The following is a 22597-nucleotide window of genomic DNA, read 5'->3' as shown; positions in this document are numbered from 1 at the left end:
AAAACCCCTTTTATTTAAATGACTGTGAATTCCTGACATTCACAGTCCACAAGGCTTGGCAAACAGTCTTTCAGAGGAGTATTTATCCACACGAACCTTATCTTGCTTGGAGAGCTGCCAGATAACTAGAGTCCCAAAACAGAGCAAGGCAAAACTTGGCACGACTGTGAATTCCTTTCATTTACAGCCAGCAAGGCTTAGCAAACAGTCTTTCAAAGGAATATTTATCCACACGAACCTTATCTCGCTTGGTGAGCTGCCAGATAACTAGTTTCTACACACAGGGCAAGGCAACACTTGGCACGACTGTGAATTCCTTTCATTTACAGCCAGCAAGGCTTAGCAAACAGTCTTTCAGAGGAGTATTTATCCACGCAAACCTTATCTCGCTTGGAGAGCGGCCAGATAACTAGTTTTCACACACAGGGCAAGGCAACACTTGGCACGACTGTGAATTCCTTTCATTCACAGTCAACAAGGCTTGGCGAACAGTCTTTCCGAGGAATATTTATCCACACGAACCTTATCTCGCTTGGCGAGCTGCCAGATAACTAGTTTCCCAAAACAGAGCAAGGCAAAACTTGCCACGACTGTGAATTCCTTTCATTCACAGTCCGCAAGGCTTGGCAAACAGTCTTTCCGAGGAATATTTATCCACACGAACCTTATCTTGCTCAGAGAACTGTCAGATAACTAGTTTCCAAAAACAGGGCAAGGCAAAACTTGCCACAACTGTGAATTCCTTTCATTCAGACTCCAGCTGTTCCTCTGTCCCGCTGCTGTCTAGCTCCCTCTCTGCCTCCGATGCAGAGCCCTCATCTGAGCTTTCCTCAGCCCCCAGGACTGGCCCATGTTCCTCCCCAACCTCCTCACTCTCTCCAACTCTGCTGCCAGCTCCTCTGGCCGCCGGCAAGCCACAACCACTGGTCGGTTTGCGATCAGGCCGTGTTCCACTCGACTTAACGTCCTCCCTCATGGCCATTAAGTCGAGTGGAACACGGCTACGAGGGAGGTCACATCCATAAATCGTAACCCCCCATCCGATTTTGGCTCGGGGTTCTCTTGCCTCCTTCATATATGTCTACATCCTTCCGTCCACAGACATCTTCAGCCCATGCTCCAGGTGGTGTGCCGCGCATTGGCAGACGACAGTCAGGTGGTACGCAATGCTGCACTGTTCGCCCTGGGCCAGTTCTCCGAGAATCTGCAGGTGAGCCACGGCGAAAGGAGACAGATGCTTACCGTTTGAATACCGTATTTTTCAGAGTATAAGAGACACCGACGTATAAGACGCACCAAGGTTTTGAAGAGGCAAATAAAAAAAATAGACCTCCCAAAAAGGGCCTGTTTTTTGCAAAAATGGGCTTGTGGTTTTTTTTTAAAGACATGAATAGCTTTAGGAGGCTTGCAGAATGCTCCTGGTGGGTGCCCCCCCCAATAATGAGCAAAAAATGTCTGTTTTTTAAAAAAACGGGCCCATTTTTTGTCAAAAAAATTGCACGCATAGCCTTTAGGAGGCTTATAGAGTGCTCCTGGAGGTTGGGGGGGGGAGCAAAATTGAGCAAAAAACGGCCCATTTTTCGCTCATTTCTGCCCCCCTCCCAGCCCCCAGGAGCACTGGAAGCCTCCTAAAGGCCGTTTTGGTGAAGGGGACGGGGTTTCAGGAGGCAAAAAAATGCTGTATTCGGTGTATAAGACGCACCCAGATTTTCAGCCTCTTTTTTTTGAGGGAAAAAGGTGCGTCTTATACTCCGAACAATATGGTAATGACTTATTAAATTAAAAGTTACACTATTATTAAATACCTATGAAGATATTCAGTCATCCAGGTGAGTGGTGCGGTGGCATAGAAGGGGAGCTCTCGCCTCACAATCAGGAGGCTGTGAGTTCAATCCTAGGCGGAGGCAGATATTTCTCTTTCTCTAGACACAATATCTGCTGGAAAAAAAAAAACCTCTGCATTGGCGACAGGGAATGGCATCCGGCCAGTAAACATTCAGCTCCATGCAGTTGCTCAGATTCCGCCCCGCAAGGGATTACGGGGTCATTAAACAAAACAAAAAATAATAATAATTATCAGTCGTCCAGGTCACGGTTGTCTTTTCAAGAGGGAACTGGGTTTTTCCTTGAAGACGTTTCGCTTCTTCATCCAAAGAAGCTTCTTCGGCTCTGAAGGGATGGTGGGGAACGGAAGGATTTACGCTTCTTGCAGACAGCTGGTCATTTGTATCCTTTTTGAAGAGTCGTCGAGGACCCCTGGTCTACGCGGTACAAATGCAGTGAGACATGTGGAGATCTGTACATTGGGGAAACAAAACAGCCACTTCACAACCGCGTGACACAACATAGAATACGTTTCAGCAGTCCATCTGCACTTAAAAGACAAAAGAAAACTTTTTTAAAGGCAGCAAAGTCCACATTTTGGACAGACGGGACCGCTGGTTTGAAAGAGGGGTCAAAGAGGCCACCGATGTCAAAATTGAACACCCCTCTTTCAACAGAGGAGGGAGGAATACGACATCAACTATCTCCAGTTTACAACACAGTCCTTTCAGCAGTTCCAAGAAGGCTCCAGACTTATTTTCACCTCTCTCAGGGGACCCCCGAGGACACAGACAAGCCTCCAAGCGGCCTCAACGGCTCTCTAAAAAGGATGCAAAGGACCAGCTGTCTGCAAGGAGGATAAATCCTTCCGTTCCCCACCCTCCAGTCAGAGCCGAAGAAGCTTCTTGGATGAGAAGCGAAACGTCTTCAAAAGAAAAACAATGAAGTCCAGTTGCCTTTTGGAGAAAAAAAAAAAACACTTTTGGGACTACTATTAAACCAGGTTTCTCTTCATGCTATCCTGGGTAGAAGCTCCCTTGCACAAGCAGACTCATCCTGCGTTTCACGTCTCCCTGCAATCCAAAGTTTTAATTCATCCCATTGTCGAGAAAGAAAAATTTGCCTCCGTCGCAAAACCAATTCGTTGTCTTTTGATTTCCTACATTTATTTCTCGGATTTGACTCCAAAAATAGACTCTTTGTTGGCTTAAAATAAATTTTAAAAATGAAAAAAAAAAACCCCGCGCAGGTTATCCTTAACTTGAAACATTCACTTAATGACCGAAGTTACGACCGGCCTTGAAAAAAAGGACGATCGGTCCTTGCACTTACAACCGGTGCCACACCTTCACAGTTTACGGGAACAAAATTTGGGTGAACTCGTTCCCGAGTGCCCAGGTTGAGACTGCGGGAAAGCTGCGGCGGTCGTAAAGAGAGGACCAGTCCTCAGTCCCCTTCTTTTCGGACCCGTAATTTCAAACAGCCGCTCAACGTTAAAGCGAGGACCGCTCCCACTGTAAAATCCACGCTTTAGCTTTTATCGCGTTGCTAAATTTTGTCCCGATTTTTTTTCCTCCCCGTCTTCCGTAACCGTAGCCGGACATTGCTCGTTTTTCGGATGAAATTATGCCCCTCCTGCTGCGCTACCTGGAGGGGGTCCAGCTGGCCCACACCACCCACCTGGCGAAGGCCTACTACGCTCTGGAGAACTTCGTGGAGAATCTGGGTGAGACCAGCAGTCCTCTTCAGCCGGTTCGGAACGGTTCGCACGAACCGGTTGCAGAAATCGTGGGTGGGCCTGCCCACTCGCCCTAGCTCTATGCCCGTGATGGCGAACCTATGGCGTGCGTTCCACAGGTGGCATGGAGAGCCCTCTCTGTGGCGCACGCAAGCTGTCGCCCCGGCTCAGCTCTACGGCGAATGCACGCGTGCCTCCCGCCAGCCAGCGGGTCTTTGGGTCTTTGCCGCGCATGCGTGGAGGTGGGGCCCATGCGGGAGACGTGTGCAGGGGGCAGGGGACGTATGTGGGGTGGACAGGGGGAGCACACCCATTTTTGGTCCCAGGAGGCTGCAGGGAGGCCCAAAACGAGGCAGGTACTGCTTTATGCCATCCTATTTAGGCCCACTTTTGCGGGCGGGCGTATGCGCAGAAGGGGCGAACCAGTGCTAACAAAATGTGAAACCCACCACTGGGTGAGACCCCCTGCAACCTGATTTCTAAATGAAGCCATTTTTTGGGGCCTGCATAGGTAGTCCTCGATTTACAGCCATAATTGAGCCCGGAATTATGGTCGTTAAGCAAATCGTCACGTGACCAATATGATTTTATGACTTTTTCTTTTTTGCAGCGGTCGTTAAGCCAACGGTCGTACATGGGGAACCACCTGTGACAGTTTGGCCAGAAGCTCATAAAAGCTGTGTTCCTCCACTGGGAGGGAAGGGTGGACTTCAACTCCCAGAATCCTTTGGTGCTGGCTGGGGAATTCTGGGAGTTGAAGTCCGCCTTCTCTTCAAGTGACAGAAATACAATCAAATGTGGCTTGGGGAGCCGTGTCTCTGAACTGTACAAGTGGACCCTGGCTTATGACCACAATGGAGCCCAGAATTTAGGTTGCTAAGTGAGACGTCGGCGAAGTGAGTTTTATAACTCTTCTCGTCCCGAACTGCTGCTGCTGTGAAAATTAGTCCGACGGTCGTTAAGCGAATCTGGCTTCCCCGTTGACTTTGCTGGTCAGTAGGGGATCGCGTGACTCTGCGACCGTCGTAAATGCGAGTCACTGGACATTGTAAATCACTGTGACTGTAGGGATGCTTCAAACGGTCATTAAGTGTGGAAAACAGTCCTAGCTCCCTTTTTTCAGTGCCGAACCGTCACTAAACGAAGGGTCGTAAGTCGAGGACTAGCTGTATTATGACACGATAACTGACTTGCTAACAAATTCCTCTCTGCTCCCAACAGAAGACAAGATTGAACCGTACCTGCCCGCTTTGATGGAGAGGATGCTCAACACCTTGACCTCCCCTGGAACTCCCCGCACCAAGGAGCTGGCGGTTAGCGCCATCGGAGCCATTGGTAGGCCGATCGGCTGACACACACACACAGACCCAAAGGCCACCCACCCTGAGAGAGGAACTGGCCCACCTTTCACGCCTGGGACACGACTAGAACTCCCAGTCTCCTGGTGATTGGCCCCAAGTCACTCAGCTGGCTTTTATGTCTAAGGTGGGACTAGAACTCCCAGTCTCCTGGTGATTGGCCCAAAGTCACTCAGCTGGCTTTTATGTCTAAGGTGGGACTAGAACTCCCAGTCTCCTGGTGATTGGACCCAAGTCACCCAGCCAGCTTTCCTGCCTAAGGTTGGACTAGAACTCACTGTCTCCTGGTGATTGGCCCCAAGTCACCCAGCTGGCTTTTATGCCTAAGGCGGGACTAGAACTCACCGTCTCCTGGTGATTGGCCCCAAGTCACCCAGCTGGCTTTTATGCCTAAGGCGGGACTAGAACTCCCAGTCTCCTGGTGATTGGTCCAAAGTCACCCAGCTGGCTTTCATGTCTAAGGTGGGACTAGAACTCCCAGTCTCCTGGTGATTGGCCCCAAGTCACCCAGCTGGCTTTTATGTCTAAGGCGGGACTAGAACTCCCAGTCTCCTGCTGATTGGCCCAAAGTCACCCAGCTGGCTTTCATGCCTAAAGCAGGACTAGAACTCCCAGTCTCCTGGTGATTGGCCCCAAGTCACCCAGCTGGCTTTCATGCCTAAGGCAGAACTAAAACTCCCAGTCTCCTGGTGATTGGTCCAAAGTCACCCAGCTGGCTTTTATGTCTAAGGCAGAACTAGAACTCCCAGTCTCCTGGTGATTGGCTCAAAGTCACCCAGCTGGCTTTCATGCCTAAGATGGGACTAGAACTCCCAGTCTCCTGGTGATTGGCCCAAAGTCACCCAGCTGGCTTTCATGCCTAAGGCGAGCCTAGAACTCCCAGTCACCCAGTTTCTAGCCCTCTTCCTTCCTGACTGGGCCAAACTGGTTCCCACATCTAGCTACAGCAAGGCAGAAAGCACGCACCAGATCCTTAGATCCTTTCCGGTGAAATCCTTTCCCTGCTGATCCTCCTCCCTTGTGATCTCCAGCCCAAGCAGCCAAGGAATCCCTTCTGCCATATTTCCAAGCCATCATGGAGCACCTGACCAGTTACATGCTGACCACCCGGGAGGACCTTCGGCCCGTCCAGATACAATCTGTCGGTAGGTAAAAATTTATTTATTTATTATTTATTTATTAATCCATTTTATATGCCGCACCCTCTCCACCAAGGGACTCGGGGCGGCGTACAATTTACTACACAACAAATAAATAACAAGGAGGAGATATACAAAAAGCATTATACAACACATAATAAATAAATAATCAATTAATTAAAAACAGCAAAAAGCAATTAAAAAACAATTAAAACACCCAAAGTGAAACCTAATTTAAAATTGTATCCAGAGGGATTAGAATAGCTATAATTCAAGCCAGGCCGGCTAGTCGGAACAGGTGGGTCTTGAGTTTCGTGCGGAAGGAGCAGAGATCGGTTGTTGTCCTGATGTCGGGGGGGAGGTCATTCCAGAGGGCTGGGCCCGTCACAGAGAAGGCCCTTCCCCTCGGCGCCGCCCTCTGGCATTGCTTGGTGGACGGCACCCGGAGAAGTCCCTCCCTGTGAGAGCGAATTGGTCGCAGGGATGTATGGGGCAGGATACGATCCCGCAAGTAGCTAGGTCCTGTGCCATGGAGTGCTTTAAAGATAGTAATCAAGACCTTGAAACGCACCCGAAAGACTACAGGGAGCCAGTGCAGCTCGCGCAGGAGAGGTGTCACATGGGAGTACCTCGTACTCCCCATCACTGCCCGCGCGGCCGCGTTCTGGACCAACTGCAGTCCTCGGGTGCATCTCAAGGGAAGCCCCATGTAAAGAGCATTGCAGTAATCCAGAAAAATGTTCGCCACCCTTAACGGCCGTCGTTAAAGCGAAAAACATTGGGGACCCACCTTTATTGGCTTGTAAGATTTCCAAAATAACTTGCACGAGAAATCTCCCCCCCCCCCAAAAAAAAAGGCAATTTAGGTCTTCGTCTTACAACTGGAGAAAGATTGATTAGGAAATAATAGAAAATATTTCTTTTGATTTTGAAGAGGTTTTGCTCTCCAAGTTGGTTACATCATCACGATTTTTTTGTCCTATTTCTTTTTAGCTCGCTCTATCTATCTATCTATCTGTCTATCTATCTATCTATCACCTATCTATCATCTCTATCTATCTATCTCTATATCTATCTATCTCTATATCTATCTATCTATCTATCTATCTATCTATCTATCTATCTATATCTATCTCTATATCTATCTATCTATAGATAATCATCTATATCTATCATCTCTATCTATATCTATCTATCTATCTCTATATCTATCTATCATCTATAATCTATCATCTATATCATCTATATCTATCTATCATCTATATCTATCTATCATCTATATCATCTCTATCTCTGTCTATCTATCAATCAATCAATATCTATCATCTATAATCTATCTGTCATCTATATCTATCATCTCTATCTATCTATCTCTATATCTATCTATCATCTATATCTATCATCTATAATCTATATCTATAATCTATATCTATCATCTCTATCTATCTCTATATCTATCTATCTATCTATCTATCTATCTATCTATCATCTATCTATATTTATCATCTATAATCTATCTATCATCCCTATCTATCTCTATCTATCTCTATCTATCTCTATCTATCTATCTATCATCTATATCTGTCATCTATAATCTATCTATCATCTCTATCATCTCTCTCTCTCTCTCTCTCTCTCTCTCTCTCTCTCTCTTATCTATCTATATCTATCATCTATAATCTATCATATCTATCTATCTATCATCTATCTATCTATCTATCTATCTATCTATCTATCTATCTATCTATCTATCTATCTATCTATCTATCTATCTATCTATCTAGGACTAGGACAAGAAATTCCTGCTAATGATGTTACCTAGTCAGGTAATGATACATTCAAAAATTAAATTGAAACTACTGCCTATATATATAGGAGATATATATCTCTGATATATATCTCTGATATATATATATATATATGATATATATAACTGATATAACTGATAAGGAGGAGAGCCTGTGGCTCAGTGGCTAAGACTCCTGCCTAATATATAATACAGCCCAGGTTCAAATCCCAGTAAGGGTATGACTAGCTGATGAGAGCTAATTAGCTCGAAATAGATCTATACTAGTCTCCCTTTGTTTATTTATCAGCACAAATACAACATACATATACATATATACATATATACACATATACATATATACATATATACATATAAACATATATACATATATACATATATACATATATATGTGTGTGTGTGTGGCGTTCAACAATACAATACAAAAACAATACAAAACCCCCAGAATTTCCCATCATAAACTGACCATTTGACATTACAAAGAAAATACGACACACTTGTTTTTCACACTTACGACCGTTGTAGCATCCCAGCGGGTCACGTGATGAAAATTCAGGCAAGTGACTCATTTTTATGACGGTCGCAGCGTCCTGGGGGTCATGCGATCCCCTTTTGCCACCACCTGACAAGCAAAGTCAACAGGGGAAGCCAGTTTCACTTAACAACTGTTTGGCTTAGGAAGAGAAATTTTGAGCCCAATGGAGACTGTCCCTTATGTGACCGGCCGAATATTACACACTTTTTTTGCAGTGGTCACTCAGGAAAAGCAGCCATTGTTAAGCGAACAGCATTTCTGCTTGTTGGCTGGGGAAATCTGGGAGTCCACACATCTCAAAATGGCCGCCGTTGAGCAATTCCGATTTATTCACGCCGCTCTGTTCCGTTTTGCAGAAACAATGGCTATCCTTGCCAACGTCCTGGATAACGACATCTTTCGGCCGCTTTCCGAGAAGTGTTGTCAGCTTGGATTGGACCTCTGCGACAGAGTAGACGACCCGGACTTGCGACGCTGCACGTATGTCTGCTAGGGCCGTCACCGTCACCGGCTGGTGACTTCTCCCTCTGGTCTCAATTTCTTTTTGAACCCGAGCCTACCGTATGCGGGTGAATTTTCAGTGATGGGAAACTGTCACCATGTTTGAAGGGGCCTTCTACTGAACAAAACTCTGCATTGGTGACAAGAATGGCATCCGGCCATTAAAAAACCACTCTGCTAGCTCCATTCATTTTCCCAGGCTCCACCCCGCAAGGAATTCTGGGGTCATTAAAAGAGGATGACTCTTTCTCCTCTCAAATCTGGGTTGTAAGTAGCTTTGTGGGATCCGCTGTAACTTTGAGTGGTCACTAAGCGATCGGTCGTAAGTCAAGGACTACCGGTATAGAGACTGGCTAGGCGCTATACTATAAAAAAAAGGCAGGACTGGAATGAAAACAAACAAAACACAATTAAATAAACAACTGAAGGTCGTGCCCAATTATACAATTAACCTATTTTTTGCGACGGTTGTTAAGCAAATCATTGCAGTCTTTAAGTGAATCAGACTGTCATTAAGCAAATTAAGGGCCCCCCTTGAGGCTGGAAAGGTTGCAAAGGGTGATCACCTGACCCCAGGGCCTTTGTCCGTTGCGGGGTGGGATAAGGTTCTCTGTGTACAGGCAGTCCTCGACTTAACGACCACCATCGAGCCCCCAAATTCCATCACTCAACGAGACATCCGTTAAGTAAAATTTGCCCTATTTTAATTTGAATGTAATTAAATGCATTTAATTTATTTTTATTTAATCATTGCTTAAGCAAGCAACATGGTCGTTAAGTGAATCTCCACCGAAGGTCGCAAAAGGGGATCACATGACACTCCCCCCCCCCCCCCCCCCGGAACACTGCGACCATCATAAATACGAGTCAGTCAGAATTTCGTGGGGGGATGCTGCTTTCAGGCGCGTGAAAAAGCCGCCACCTCCTTTTTTAAATTGCCGTTGTAACTTTGAATGGTCACTAAATGAACCGTTGTAAATCGAGGACTACCTGAAATGTAAGGGGGAGATTGCCAGTTCCCCAAAGGAGCCTTTTTTGAACCCGGGATCTCTCTGCCGCCTTTTAGGTACAGCCTTTTCAGCTCTCTCGCGAACGTCATGGGGGATTCGATCACCCCATATCTGCCTCGCATAACGACGCTCTTGATTTATTCCCTCAAATCCACCGAGGGCGTCAAGGTAAGACGGCGAACACCCCCCCACCCACCTCCCCCTGGGCAGGGCTGGGGAATTCTGGGAGCTGAAGTCCAAGCAAGCTTCCAGCCGCTGAGTTTTGGACTCTCGAATCGCACTTGAGGTGGAGGGAGCAATCTCCTGGGCCCTGATGAGGTTACCTAGTTGGGTCATGAGATGTCTGCGAGAAAATAAGCTCAGAGGACCCCACAATTCTCTTCCTCCTCCTCCACGCTGCAAACCCTACTCCCTCATAGTGCTGCTATTGTTACCTAGCTGGGTCACGAGACGTCCAGGAGAAAAGAAACCAGCTCAGAGACCACCACCACCCCCAAGGACCCCACAGTTCAACCCCGAACTGCAGACATTCCCTTCTACCCATTGTTTTCGTTGTCCCTCTGCTTCGAAGTCGCGCGGGCTTGCTAAATTTGCTCAATAAAACACAACCTTCCTTTGTCTTTTGTGTTTTGAAAATTGGGGGGTTTGCTTCTGTCCGCAAGGAAACTGAAATCGGAAATCTCGAGATTTATTTTAGCCAGGAAGGATCTCAAACCTGTATTGTGGCCCGCCAGCAGAGATGGCAGCCGATTCGGAGAGTGAGGAGGGTTGGGGAGGAACCTGGGCCAGTCCTGGAGTCTGGGGAAGGCTCCGACGAGGGCTCTGTGTCGGAGGCAGAGAGGGGGCCAGGGCCGTCCGACAGTTATCAGCTGCCTTTGGAGTCGGACATCCGTGAGGCAGAAGAACAGCTGGAGCCTGTTCCCAGTGTGCGCATGCGCCGAGCAGCCAGACGAAGGGAACCGCTAAAGAACAGGGGTCGATTTGTGAGTAAGGCCACAGGTGGACAATGAATGGCCCCTCCCAGAGGAAAGAAAAGAGGGAGCGCCAGGGGAGTGGAGTTTGCAGGAGACCATTAGTTCGCTTCATTTGTTCGGGACTCTCCGAGACTCCTTGCCGAGTTTTGCAGATACTATCCTGGCAGCTCTCCAAGCCAGATAAGGTCTGTGACCGTAAATCCTCCCTCGAAAGACTTTGCTGGATGGGAAGGAGCAGGATTCGCAGTCAAATAATTTTAATTAAAGGAAGTTTGCTTCCTGCTCTGCGGGAAATCTCGGTCAGACCCCTGAGCATAGTTGTTTCCTCGCAGAGGTTTCATGACCGAACTAGGTAACATCATCAGTGCTAGAAGAGAATTGGTTTTGTGGAAAGGAGAAGGAGGCGGAAGAGGTGAAGGACTGTGAGGTCTTTGGTTCTCTCTGAGCTTGGTTGTTCCCTTGCAGACGTCTCATGACCGAACTAGGTAACATCATCAGGGCACCGTCAATTAATAAAAGGTGTTGTTTTTTTTTTTTGTCGGGACAAGAGGTTTGCTTCCTGCTCTTGGGAAGCATCCGTCAAAACAACCGGGTTAGATTCCTGAACCCACGGCAGGGTCTTCGTGGTTGTATATCGATTCGGGATTCTAACCCGCTGGGATCTTCGACGAAGATGGTGGATCGCCACTAACCGAGGTCGCTCTTTTTTTCTTTCTCGTAGCCGCCCCTCAATTCGGGAAACTCCTTCCTATTATTTGACGACGAGGAAGAGGAGGCAGAGGTGGAAGGAGAGGAAACCCTCACCGACGAGGAAGATGAGGAAGACTCCGACCCCGTGGGGTAATTTTCTCATCCCGGGAGGGTTTATTGGGCTTCCGAATTGGTTTTGCCGGGCAAAAAATTGATTTCTTCCCATCAATTTGTTTCGTTGCTCAGAATCAAAACCGTCCTTCCTTTCGCGGGACAGACAGGGACAGGATAAGGCACGAGTGCGAGTTTGCTTACCTTCCTTCCCCGTTTCTGAGCTTGTATAGATAGTCCTTGAATTACAGCGGTTCTTTTAGTGACCGTTCGAAGAGGGAAATATGACCGTTTTTCACACTTAACCACCATTGTGGCATTTCCCCCCCCCTCCTCCCCCGTGGTCACAGGATCCAAATCCAGGCGCTTGGCAACCGACTCGTTTTTATGACGGTCGCAGGGGGTCACGCGATCCCCCCTTTTGCGACCGCCAGCGCTTCGCTTAGCAACTTGGGCAAGAAAGGTCGTAAAACGGGGAACAAACTCGCTTAGCCAGCGTCCTGCTCCACCACAGAAATATCGGGCTCGATGGTGGTGGTCGTTAAGTTGAGGACCTGCCTGTCCCTGGGAACTGTCTTCCTGTTCGGAAAAACAAGTCCTCAGCGTTCATGTGGACTAGAAACTTCCGTTTGAGTTTGGGGTTTCATGGTCTCTGCCATTTTGAAGGTGGGTGGGGCTTCAGCTTTTCTTCCGCCCCCTCCCAGGATGTGCGTGCGAAGCGTGTTTATGGACGAGAAGGAAGACGCCTGCATAGCGCTGGGAGAAATGGCCGCCAGCATCAGGTAATTTCGGATCTCTGGGTTTCCCTAAATTCTGTGAATTTTATTTCTTTATTTATTAGATTTTATCAAGCCGCCTTTATTACTTTATAAATACGGAGCTCAAGGCAGCAAACATGTATAATATTTCTTCTACTGTTTTTCACCCAGCTGTCTTTCATGCCTAAGGCGGGACTAGAATTCCCAATCTCTTGATGATTGGGCCAAAGTCACTCAGCTGTCTTTCATGCCTAAGGCGGGACTAGAATTCCCAGTCTCTTGATGATTGGGCCAAAGTCACTCAGCTGCCTTTCATGCCTAAGGCGGGACTAGAATTCCCAATCTCTTGGTGATTGGGCCAAAGTCACCCAGCTGCCTTTCATGCCTAAGGCGGGACTAGAATTCCCAATCTCTTAGTGATTGGGCCAAAGTCACTCAGCTGACTTTCATGCCTAAAGCGGGACTAGAATTCCCAGTCTCCTGGTGATTGGGGCAAAGTCACCCAGCTGACTTTCATGCCTAAAGTGGGACTAGAATTCCCAGTCTCCTGGTGATTGGGGCAAAGTCACTCAGCCGACTTTCATGCCTAAGGCGGGACTAGAATTCCCAGTCTCCTGGTGATTGGCCCAAAAGCACCCAGCCGTCTTTCATGCCTAAAGCGGGACTAGAATTCCCAGTCTCCTGGTGATTGGGGCAAAGTCACCCAGCTGCCTTTCATGCCTAATGTGGGACTAGAATTCCCAGTCTCCTGGTGATTGGGGCAAAGTCACCCAGCTGCCTTTCATGCCTAATGTGGGACTAGAATTCCCAGTCTCCTGGTGATTGGGGCAAAGTCACTCAGCTGACTTTCATGCCTAAGGCGGGACTAGAATTCCCAGTCTCCTGGTGATTGGGGCAAAGTCACCCAGCCGTCTTTCATGCCTAAAGCGGGACTAGAAATCCCAGTCTCCTGGTGATTGGCCCAAAAGCACCCAGCCGTCTTTCATGCCTAAGGCGGGACTAGCATTCTAAAAGCTATTTTGCTCCAGAAATTCCTCATTTTTCTTCCTTCCTTCCCTCCTTTTTCTTTCTCTTTTCCTCAGTATGCCCTTCCTGCCTTACATAGAGACCTCGTTCCAAGAAGTGTCCCAGTTATTGCCGGTAAGGTTGGACGATGACCCGGGAGGAAATCTATCGCTTGCAGGAAAAATTCATTTTGGGGGGTGGGAGGGGAGGTCTTTGGGTATGCCGTCGCTAAAGAAAAACTGGATGAGACAAAGCGCCTCGAAGCGTTGTATGTTTTAGGGACCGTAATTTTCGACTTACGACCTGCTTAGCGACTGCTCAGAGCTACGAAAGAAAAAAAAGGACTTACTGTGTTCGACAGTTTGACAGTCGGGCCCCCTCCACGTCACGTGAACAAAGTGTGGAGGTGTGGCAAAACGGACGCATTTACGGTTGTTTGCAGCGTCCCGCTGTCCCATGACTCGGTTTTGTGACTGCTTTGCCGAAAAACCAACTTCCGCTTTTCAGGAAACCCTCACCTTGCTTCACTTTAACGACTGCTGTGGGGGTTTTTTACGACCTCCTCAAAAAACGCTTTTGAAATCGGGTTGGCCCTGTGACAAATTCATTTTACGACCGTTATGTCATAAGACCCTAATGGCCAGGGTTCCCTTTATGGTCATAAGTCAAGGATTTCCTGTATAGATAATCCTTGACTTACCAAAGTTACAACTCTGCGAAAAAAAATCCACTTGACTTATGACTGGTTTTCATACTTAAGACCGTGGGAAATATTCCCGGGGTCACATGATCAAAATTTGACCATTTACCATGGTTACACATCACGGGATCATGTGATTCCCCACGATGACCTTCCCAGCCGGCTTCTGAAAAGCTGAGCCAATGGGGGAGGAAATCCAGATTCGCTTAGTGTGGTTCGTTTAACCGCTGCAGCGATCCGCTGAACAACCGTGGCAAAAATGTCGTAAACTGGGACGCAACTCATTGAACAGGTGCTTTGCTTAGTCACGAAAATGTTGGCCTCAATTTGCGGTCTTAAGTGAAGGACTTGACCTGTGCATGTCCAGACGGCGAGAGGCGACACGCCGCTCCATTTTATGACGGTTAATGACATACCACCTGAAACAAGCAGACTCCATTCTTGGTCGTACGTCGAGGACTATCTGTATAATTCTAATCATCATCATCATCTTTTAACAACCTCATAATCCCTTGCGGGTGGAGTCTGGGCAACTGAATGAAGCTGAGTGTTTTTTAGTGGCCGGATGCTCTCCTGTTGCCATTGCGAAGTTATATGCAGCAGATCTATTCTCACTGCACCACTCTAGCTGTATAGTTCTAATTCGAATTGTTCCTGCTGTATATTTTCCTTCGCTTTACCCCCAAATTTGGCTTCGGCGAAATTTGCGGTTCCAAAGCAAGTGAAACATCCTACATTTTTTGAGGGGGGTCCTTCTGATCTCTCATGGGGGGGGTGTACTCCTTTTTTTTAGTGTCCCCACATTCGGGTACGGAAAGCTGCGTTCGAAGCCCTCGGACAGTTCATCATTTCGCTGCATCGGGTGTGCACGCAGGAGCCGTCGGAAGCTCACGTAGCGGGTGAGTGGGTTGCCGGGAGGGGGAGGGGGTGCTCAGAGGGACCCCTGCAGTTTTTCTTGCTCCCCCCCCCCCCCCCGGTCCCTGTGGGTTTGAGTTTCTTAGGGGCCCCCGGATTGCTTTTAAGGCTAGACAGATCTGTGGTCTGAAAAAATAGGGTTATTCATTCCTTTGCTTCTTCTCTCGTTCCTCCCTTCCGTCTCTCTTTCCTTACTCCCTCCCTCTCTCTCTCTCTGTCCTTTCTTCTTCCTTCCCTTCCCTCCCTCGCTCTCCTTTTTTTCTTTGCTCCCTCTCTCCCTTCCTCCCTCGTCTTTCCTTTTCCTTCCTTTTTCCCTTCCTCTCTCCATCCCTCCCATTTCCCTCCCTTTCTCATTCCCACCTCCCTTCCCCCGTCCTTCTCTTTTTACTTATTCCCTCTCTCTCTTTTCTTCTTTCTCTTTTCTATCTCCTTCCTTTACTTGCTCCCTCCCTCCCTTGCTTCCTTCCTTTTCCTATTTCCTCCCTCTGTCCTTCTTCCTGTCCTCCCTTCCTCCTTCTTTCTTCTCATTCCCTCCCTTCTCATACCTCCCTCCCTCCCTTCTTCCTTCTTTCTTTCTCATACTTCTATCCCCTTTCCTTCCTCCCTCCCTCCTCCCTTTATCTTCCTTCTCTCCTCTCCCTCCCTCCCTTCCTTCGTTCTCATACCTCTCTCTCTCCCTCCCTTCCCTCTCATACCCACCTCCCTTCCTCTCCCTCTCTCCCTTCTTTCCTTCCTTCTTTCTCATACCTCTATCCCTCCCCCTTCCTTCCTCCCTCCCTCCTTCTCATACCTCCCTTCCTCTCCCCCACTCCCTTCTTCCTTCTTCATACTTCTATCCCCTTTCCTCCCTCCCTCCCTCCTCCCTTTATCTTCCTTCTCTCCTCTCCCTCCCTCCCTTCCTTCGTTCTCATACCTCTCTCTCTCCTTCCCTCCCTTCCCTCTCATACTCACCTCCCTTCTTCTCCCTCTCTCCCTTCTTTCCTTCCTTCTTTCTCATACCTCTATCCCTCCCCCTTCCTTCCTTCCTCCCTCCCTCCTTCTCATACCTCCCTTCCTCTCCCTCCCTCCCTTCTTCCTTCCTCATACTTCTATCCCCTTTCCTTCTTCCCTCCCTCCTCCCTTTATCTTCCTTCTCTCCTCTCCCTCCCTCCCTTCCTTCGTTCTCATACCTCTCTCTCCTTCCCTCCCTTCCCTCTCATACTCACCTCCCTTCCTCTCCCTCTCTCCCTTCTTTCCTTCCTTCTTTCTCATACCTCTATCCCTCCCCCTTCCTTCCTCCCTCCCTCCTCCCTTTATCTTCCTTCTCTCCTCTCCCTCCCTTCCTTCGTTCTCATACCTCTCTCTCCTTCCCTCCCTTCCCTCTCATACTCACCTCCCTTCTTCTCCCTCTCTCCCTTCTTTCCTTCCTTCTTTCTCATACCTCTATCCCTCCCCCCTTCCTTCCTCCTTTGTTCCTCCCTCCTTTCCCTCCTTCCCTCCCTCTTCTCTCCTCCCTCCCTCTAATTCCCATCTCCCTTACTTCTTTTTTTCCTTTTTTCCTTTTTTTCTTTCCCCTTCCTTCCTCCCCTCCTTCTCTCCCAAACCTTTTCTCCTCCCTCCACCCCGCAACAGCCTTTCAGAAGCTGGTCTCCACCCTGCTGCCCGTCTACCTGAAAGGGGCGCAGGAGGACCACGAGCGTGAGGTGGTCATGGCCGTCCTGGAGATCCTGGCCAAAGTGGTGAAGGAGTGTAAGAGGGACGTCATACCGGAGCCGGCCCAGCTGACCGATCTCTGCCGGGTGGTACGGGAGGTGCTGGAACAGAAAGTGAGCCTTCCTCCTCTTCTTCTTCCTCCCCCCCCCTTCGCTGCGTTACAGACGCTCCTCAACTTACGACCTTCCCTTGAGCGACCGCTCAAAGTCACAGCCACCCTGACAAAAAGGGACCGACGGCCATTTTCACACTTCACGGCCGTGTCAGCCTCCCCCGTGTTCGCGAGATCAAAATTCCGTCGCTCGGCAGCCGACTCGTATTTATGACAGTCGCGGCGTTCACGCCAGTCCCCTTTTGCGACCTTCCGATGAGCAAAGTCGGTGGGGAAGCTGGATTCGTTTAACGGCCACACGGATCCCTGAACGAGCAGGGCGATTCGCTTAACGACGCTGGCCAAAGTCCTAAAAAATGGGCCCCAACTCACTTGATTGCCTCACGTAGCAACAGAAATGTCGGTCGTAAGTCGAGGACTCTGTGTGTAGCCCTGGGGGCGGGCGGTCAACTTCTCCCTGTCTAAATATCGGATTCAAACTCCGTTGTAGCTGGTTGGCATCTTTGAGGGCATTTTGGTGGGTGAACAGAAAAAGTTAATATTCGGTGTGTTAAAAAGTGAATTTTCACTTATTTCCCCTCTGTAGGTAGCCTGTCAGGACAATGAGGAAGATGAAGATGACGACGACGAAGTAAGATTGGAAATCCACCCCCTTGGATAACATTCATTTAATAACCATAGCATTCATTTTGCAGCCACCGTGTTCTCTCAACGGCCACACCACAATATATATATATTTATGTATATAATTTTAAGAAGATGGATAGATAGATAGATGATAGATAGATAGATAGATAGATAGATAGATAGATAGATAGATAGATAGATAGATTGATTAGAGAGATAGATAGGTTAGAGATAGACAGATGATAGATAGATTGATTGATTAGAGAGAGATTAGAGAGATAGATGATAGATAGATTGATTGTAGAGAGATAGATAGATTAGAGATAGATAGAAAGAGATTACTTACTTACTTACTTACTTTATTTAGATTTCTAGACCGCCCCCTCTCCCGAAAGGGACTCGGGGCGGTGTACAGTCAAATTAAAACACAAATACATAGGAATAAATATAAATACACAAATCTTAAATTAAATGAGGAGGTTAGAAGACTGTATCTTAAAGTAAAGCAGTTAAAACCTTAAAAACATCCCCAATTAAAACCCAAACCCAATTAAAATAAATCCCCGGGAGGTAAAACTAAGAGAGTGCCAGGCCAGCTGATTGAAACAGGTGAGATTAGAGAGAGATTAGATGATAGATAGATAGATAGATGATAGATAGATAGATAGATAGATAGATAGATAGATAGATAGAAGATAAATAGATAGAAGATAGATAGATGATAGATAGATAGATAGATAGGTAGGTAGGTAGGTAGGTAGGTAGGTAGGTAGGTAGGTAGGTAGGTAGGTAGGTAGGTAGATAGATAGATAGATAGATAGATAGATAGATAGATAGATAGATAGATAGATAGATAGATAGATAGATGATAGATGATAGAAAAAAACCAGACAGAGATTAGAGATATGAGATAGATAGATAGATGATAGATAGATAGATAGATAGATAGATAGATAGATAGATAGATAGATAGATGATAGATAGATAGATAGATGATAGATAGATAGATAGATAGATAGATAGATAGATAGATAGATAGATAGATTGAAAGAAAGAAAAAACAGACAGATTAGAGATATGAGATAGATAGATAGAAAGAAAAAAACAGATTAGAGATATGAGAGGTAGGTAGGTAGGTAGGTAGGTAGGTAGAGATAGATAGATAGATAGATAGATAGATAGATAGATAGATAGATGATAGATAGATAGATAGATAGATAGATAGATAGATAGATGATAGATGGATAGATAGATAGATAGATAGATAGATAGATAGATAGATAGATAGATAGATGATAGAAAGAAAGAAAGAAAAAACAGACAGATTAGAGATATGAGAGATAGATAGATGTAGGTAGGTAGGTAGGTAGATAGAGATAGATAGATAGATAGATAGATAGATAGATAGATAGATAGATAGATAGATAGATGATAGATAGATAGATGATAGATAGATAGATAGATAGATAGATGATAGATAGATAGATAGATAGATTGAAAGAAAGAAAAACAGACAGATTAGAGATATGAGATAGATAGATAGAAAGAAAAAAACAGATTAGAGATATGAGAGGTAGGTAGGTAGGTAGGTAGGTAGGTAGGTAGGTAGGTAGGTAGGTAGGTAGAGATAGATAGATAGATAGATAGATAGATAGATAGATAGATAGATAGATAGATAGATAGATGATAGATGGATAGATAGATAGATAGATAGATAGATAGATAGATAGATAGATGATAGATGATAGATGATAGATGGATAGATAGATAGATAGATAGATAGATAGATAGATAGATAGATGATAGATAGAAAGAAAGAAAGAAAAAACAGACAGATTAGAGATATGAGAGATAGATAGATGTAGGTAGGTAGGTAGGTAGATAGAGATAGATAGATAGATAGATAGATAGATAGATAGATAGATAGATAGATAGATAGATAGATGATAGATAGATAGATAGATAGATAGATAGATAGATAGATAGATAGATAGAAAAAAGACAGATTAGAGATATGAGAGATAGATAGATGTAGATAGGTAGATAGGTGGATAGATAGATAGATTGATAGATAGATGAGAGATACAATACAATACAATAGTAGAGTTGGAAGGGACCTTGGAGGTCTTCTAGTCCAACCCCCTGCCTAGGCAGGAAACCCTATACCGTTCCAGACAAATGGATAGATAGATAGATAGATAGATAGATAGATAGATAGATAGATAGATAGATAGATAGATAGATAGATAGATAGATGATAGATATAGATAGATAGATGATAGATATAGATAGATAGATAGATAGATAGATAGATAGATAGATAGATAGATAGATAGATGATAGATAAGATAGATAGATAGATAGATAGATAGATAGATAGATAGATAGATAGATAGATAGATAGATAGATAGATAGAAAGAAATAGATGTAGATAGGTAGATAGGTGGATAGATAGATAGATTGATAGATGAGAGATAGATAGATAGATAGATAGATAGATAGATAGATGATAGATGATAGATAGATACAGATATAGATAGATAGATGATAGAGATAGATAGATAGATAGATTGATTGATTGATTGATAGATAGATAGATGATAGATAGAAAAAAAAGACAGATTAGAGATATGAGAGATAGATAGATGTAGATAGATAGATAGATAGATAGATAGATAGATAGATAGATAGATAGATAGATATGGATATAGATAGATAGATAGATAGATAGATAGATAGATAGATAGATAGATAGATAGATAGATGATAGATAGATAGAAAGAAAGAAAGAAAGAAAAAACAGACAGATAGAGATATGAGATACAGTCTATATAGAGAGATAGATGAGAAAGAGAGAGAGAGGACGGACAGACAGATGATAGATAGATTAGAGAGAGAGAGAGAGATAGTCATGTGTGATCGCCTTTTCTGTTCTTTTGACTGAGTGAGGAAGCCAGATTCACTTAACAACCAGGTGACTCACCAACTGCAGCGATTCACTCAACAACGGCGGCGAGAAAAATCGTAAAAATGGGTCAAAACTCCCTTAATGGACCTCTTACTTAATGACATCCATTTGGGGAAAAAACGGAGAAGGGTGATGGGACGGGGGAGCCTCCCTCCTTGGCCTCTGGCGGAGGTGAGGGAGAGGTTGGGGGTCCTGGGTTCGAGGAACGCCCAAAACCACCTCCCTCTCTCTCCCGTTTCCCCACCCCCCCCACCCAGCAGGCGGAATACGACTGCATGCTGATTGAGTACGCCGGGGAGTTGATCCCCGTCCTCGCCGAAGCGACCGGAGGGGAGGCCTTCGCTCCCTACTTCGCCGGCTTCTTGCCGCTACTCCTCAACAAGATGGTGAGCTGATTCATCCTCCCCTCACCCAAATAACGATTAGGCGGGGAGGGGGTGTCCCTTGTTGAAGGCCATCTTCAACTAATGGCAATTGGGGTCTTTCCTTCCTTCCTTCTTCCCTCTCTCCATTCCCTTCTTTCCTCCACTTTCCCTCCCCCCCTTCCTCTTCCTCTTCCCTTCTTCCTCCCTCCTTTTCTCTTCCTTTCCTTCTTTCCTCCTTATCTCCCCCGCCCCCTCCTTTTCCTCCTTCAATTCCCTTCTTTTTCCTCTCCCTCCCCTTCTTCCTCCCTCCCTTTCTCTCCCTTTTCTTTCCTTCCTCCCTCTTCCTCTCTCCCTTGTTCCTTCCCCTCCCTTCCCCTCTCTCCTCCCTCCCTCCCTTTCTCTTCTCTTCCTTTCCCTTCTTGCTTCCCTCGCTCCCTCTCTTCTCTTCCTTTCCTCCCTCTCTCCTTCCCCTCCCTCATTCCTTCCCCTCCCGTTCTCTTCTCTTCCTTTCCTTCTTCCCTCCCTCCCTCCCTTCCTCTTCTCTTCCTTTCCTCCCTCCCTCATTCCTTCCCCTCCCTCCCTCTTTCTCTCCTTCCTTCTTTCCCTTCTTTCTTTCCTTTCTCCCTCTCTCTGCTTTCTTCTTTCTCTCTCCCTCTTTCTCCTTTCCTTTCCCTCTCCCTCTTTCTTCCTTCCTTCCTTTCCTTTCTCTCCCTCTCTGCTTTCTTTCTCTCTCCTTTCCTTTCTTTCTCTTCCTTTCTTCTTCCTTCCCTCCCTCCCTCTCTTCCTTTCCTCCCTCTCTCCTTCCCTCCCTCTTCCTCCCTCTCCCTTTCTCTTCTCTTCCTTTCCTTCTTCCCTCCCTTCCTCTTCTCTTCCTTTACTTCCTCCTTCTTCTTCCCTCATTCCTTTCCCTCCCTCTCTTTCTCTCCTCCCTTCTTTCCCTTCCTTCTTTCTTTCCTTTCTCTCTCCCCCTCTCTGCTTTCTCCTTTCTTTCCCCTTCTTTCTCTCCTTCTTTCCTTTCTCTCTCCCTCTTCTTCCTTCCTTCCTTTCCTTTCTCTGCTTTCTTTCTCTCTCCCTCTCTCTCCTTTCCTTTCTCTCTCTCTCTCCTTCCTTCCTTCCTTTCTCTTTCTTCCTGTTCTCCTTTTGCAGAAACCATCCTGTTCCACCGCGGATAAGTCCTTCGCCGTGGGCGTCATTGCAGAGACGGTCCAGGGCCTGGGAGGGGCCTCCAGCTCATTTGTGCCCCACCTGCTGCCATTGCTGATGGGGGCGGCCCGCGACGAGGACCAGGAAGTGCGCAGCAATGCCGTTTTTGGGCTGGGCGTCCTGGCCGAGCACGGCAGGGAAGCCATGTACGAGTATCCTTGATCCCATCCACACGGGGGTGGCTGAAAGCATACGTGGGAATGGCCTCGGGGGATCGGGAAGAAGATCCCGCCTACAAAATCTATATATATAAAAGTGAATTACCACTCACACGGCATCACGAAATCTCCAGAACCGTAAAGCCTACAAATTTGAAATTTGGCACGTCGGTTCCTCTTGGTTTCTAGGTGCTCACTTAAAAAGGATTTTTCGAAATGACCATCAGATCGTTAATATTTCTTATACAGTATTTATATATAGATAGATTAACATGTCCTGATGCTAAGGAGTTCTACTCCCCCTCCCCACCTGAAAAGAACTCTGTTCCAACTGCCACTTGGACATGGTTGTGGTCAGCGCGTGAGTCATCTGCCCTGAGGACTGGGAGTTTAGACACTCTACTCC

General features: G+C 46.5%; 1 protein-coding gene across 1 annotated transcript in view; it reads left to right on the top strand.

Annotated features, from left to right (window-relative positions):
- The window catches only part of LOC309400692 (importin-4-like), a 44096-nt gene that overhangs the window by 13423 nt on the left and 8076 nt on the right, over positions 1-22597 (top strand). Inside the window, exons 13-26 of the mRNA XM_081969306.1 lie at positions 1102-1210; positions 3421-3550; positions 4784-4897; positions 5952-6065; positions 8758-8881; positions 9969-10080; positions 11608-11726; positions 12392-12469; positions 13528-13585; positions 14944-15049; positions 16677-16870; positions 17456-17500; positions 20723-20851; positions 21977-22185. Coding sequence (XP_081825432.1) covers positions 1102-1210; positions 3421-3550; positions 4784-4897; positions 5952-6065; positions 8758-8881; positions 9969-10080; positions 11608-11726; positions 12392-12469; positions 13528-13585; positions 14944-15049; positions 16677-16870; positions 17456-17500; positions 20723-20851; positions 21977-22185 — 1641 coding nt within the window. The remainder of the gene's footprint in view (positions 1-1101; positions 1211-3420; positions 3551-4783; positions 4898-5951; positions 6066-8757; positions 8882-9968; positions 10081-11607; positions 11727-12391; positions 12470-13527; positions 13586-14943; positions 15050-16676; positions 16871-17455; positions 17501-20722; positions 20852-21976; positions 22186-22597) is intronic.

Source organism: Natrix helvetica (assembly GCF_964273705.1).
Source record: "Natrix helvetica genome assembly, chromosome: W".
In the NCBI taxonomy this organism is placed as follows: Eukaryota; Metazoa; Chordata; class Lepidosauria; order Squamata; family Natricidae; genus Natrix; species Natrix helvetica.
Note: the sequence above shows the minus strand (reverse complement) of the source record. Positions and strands in the feature narration are given on the sequence as shown.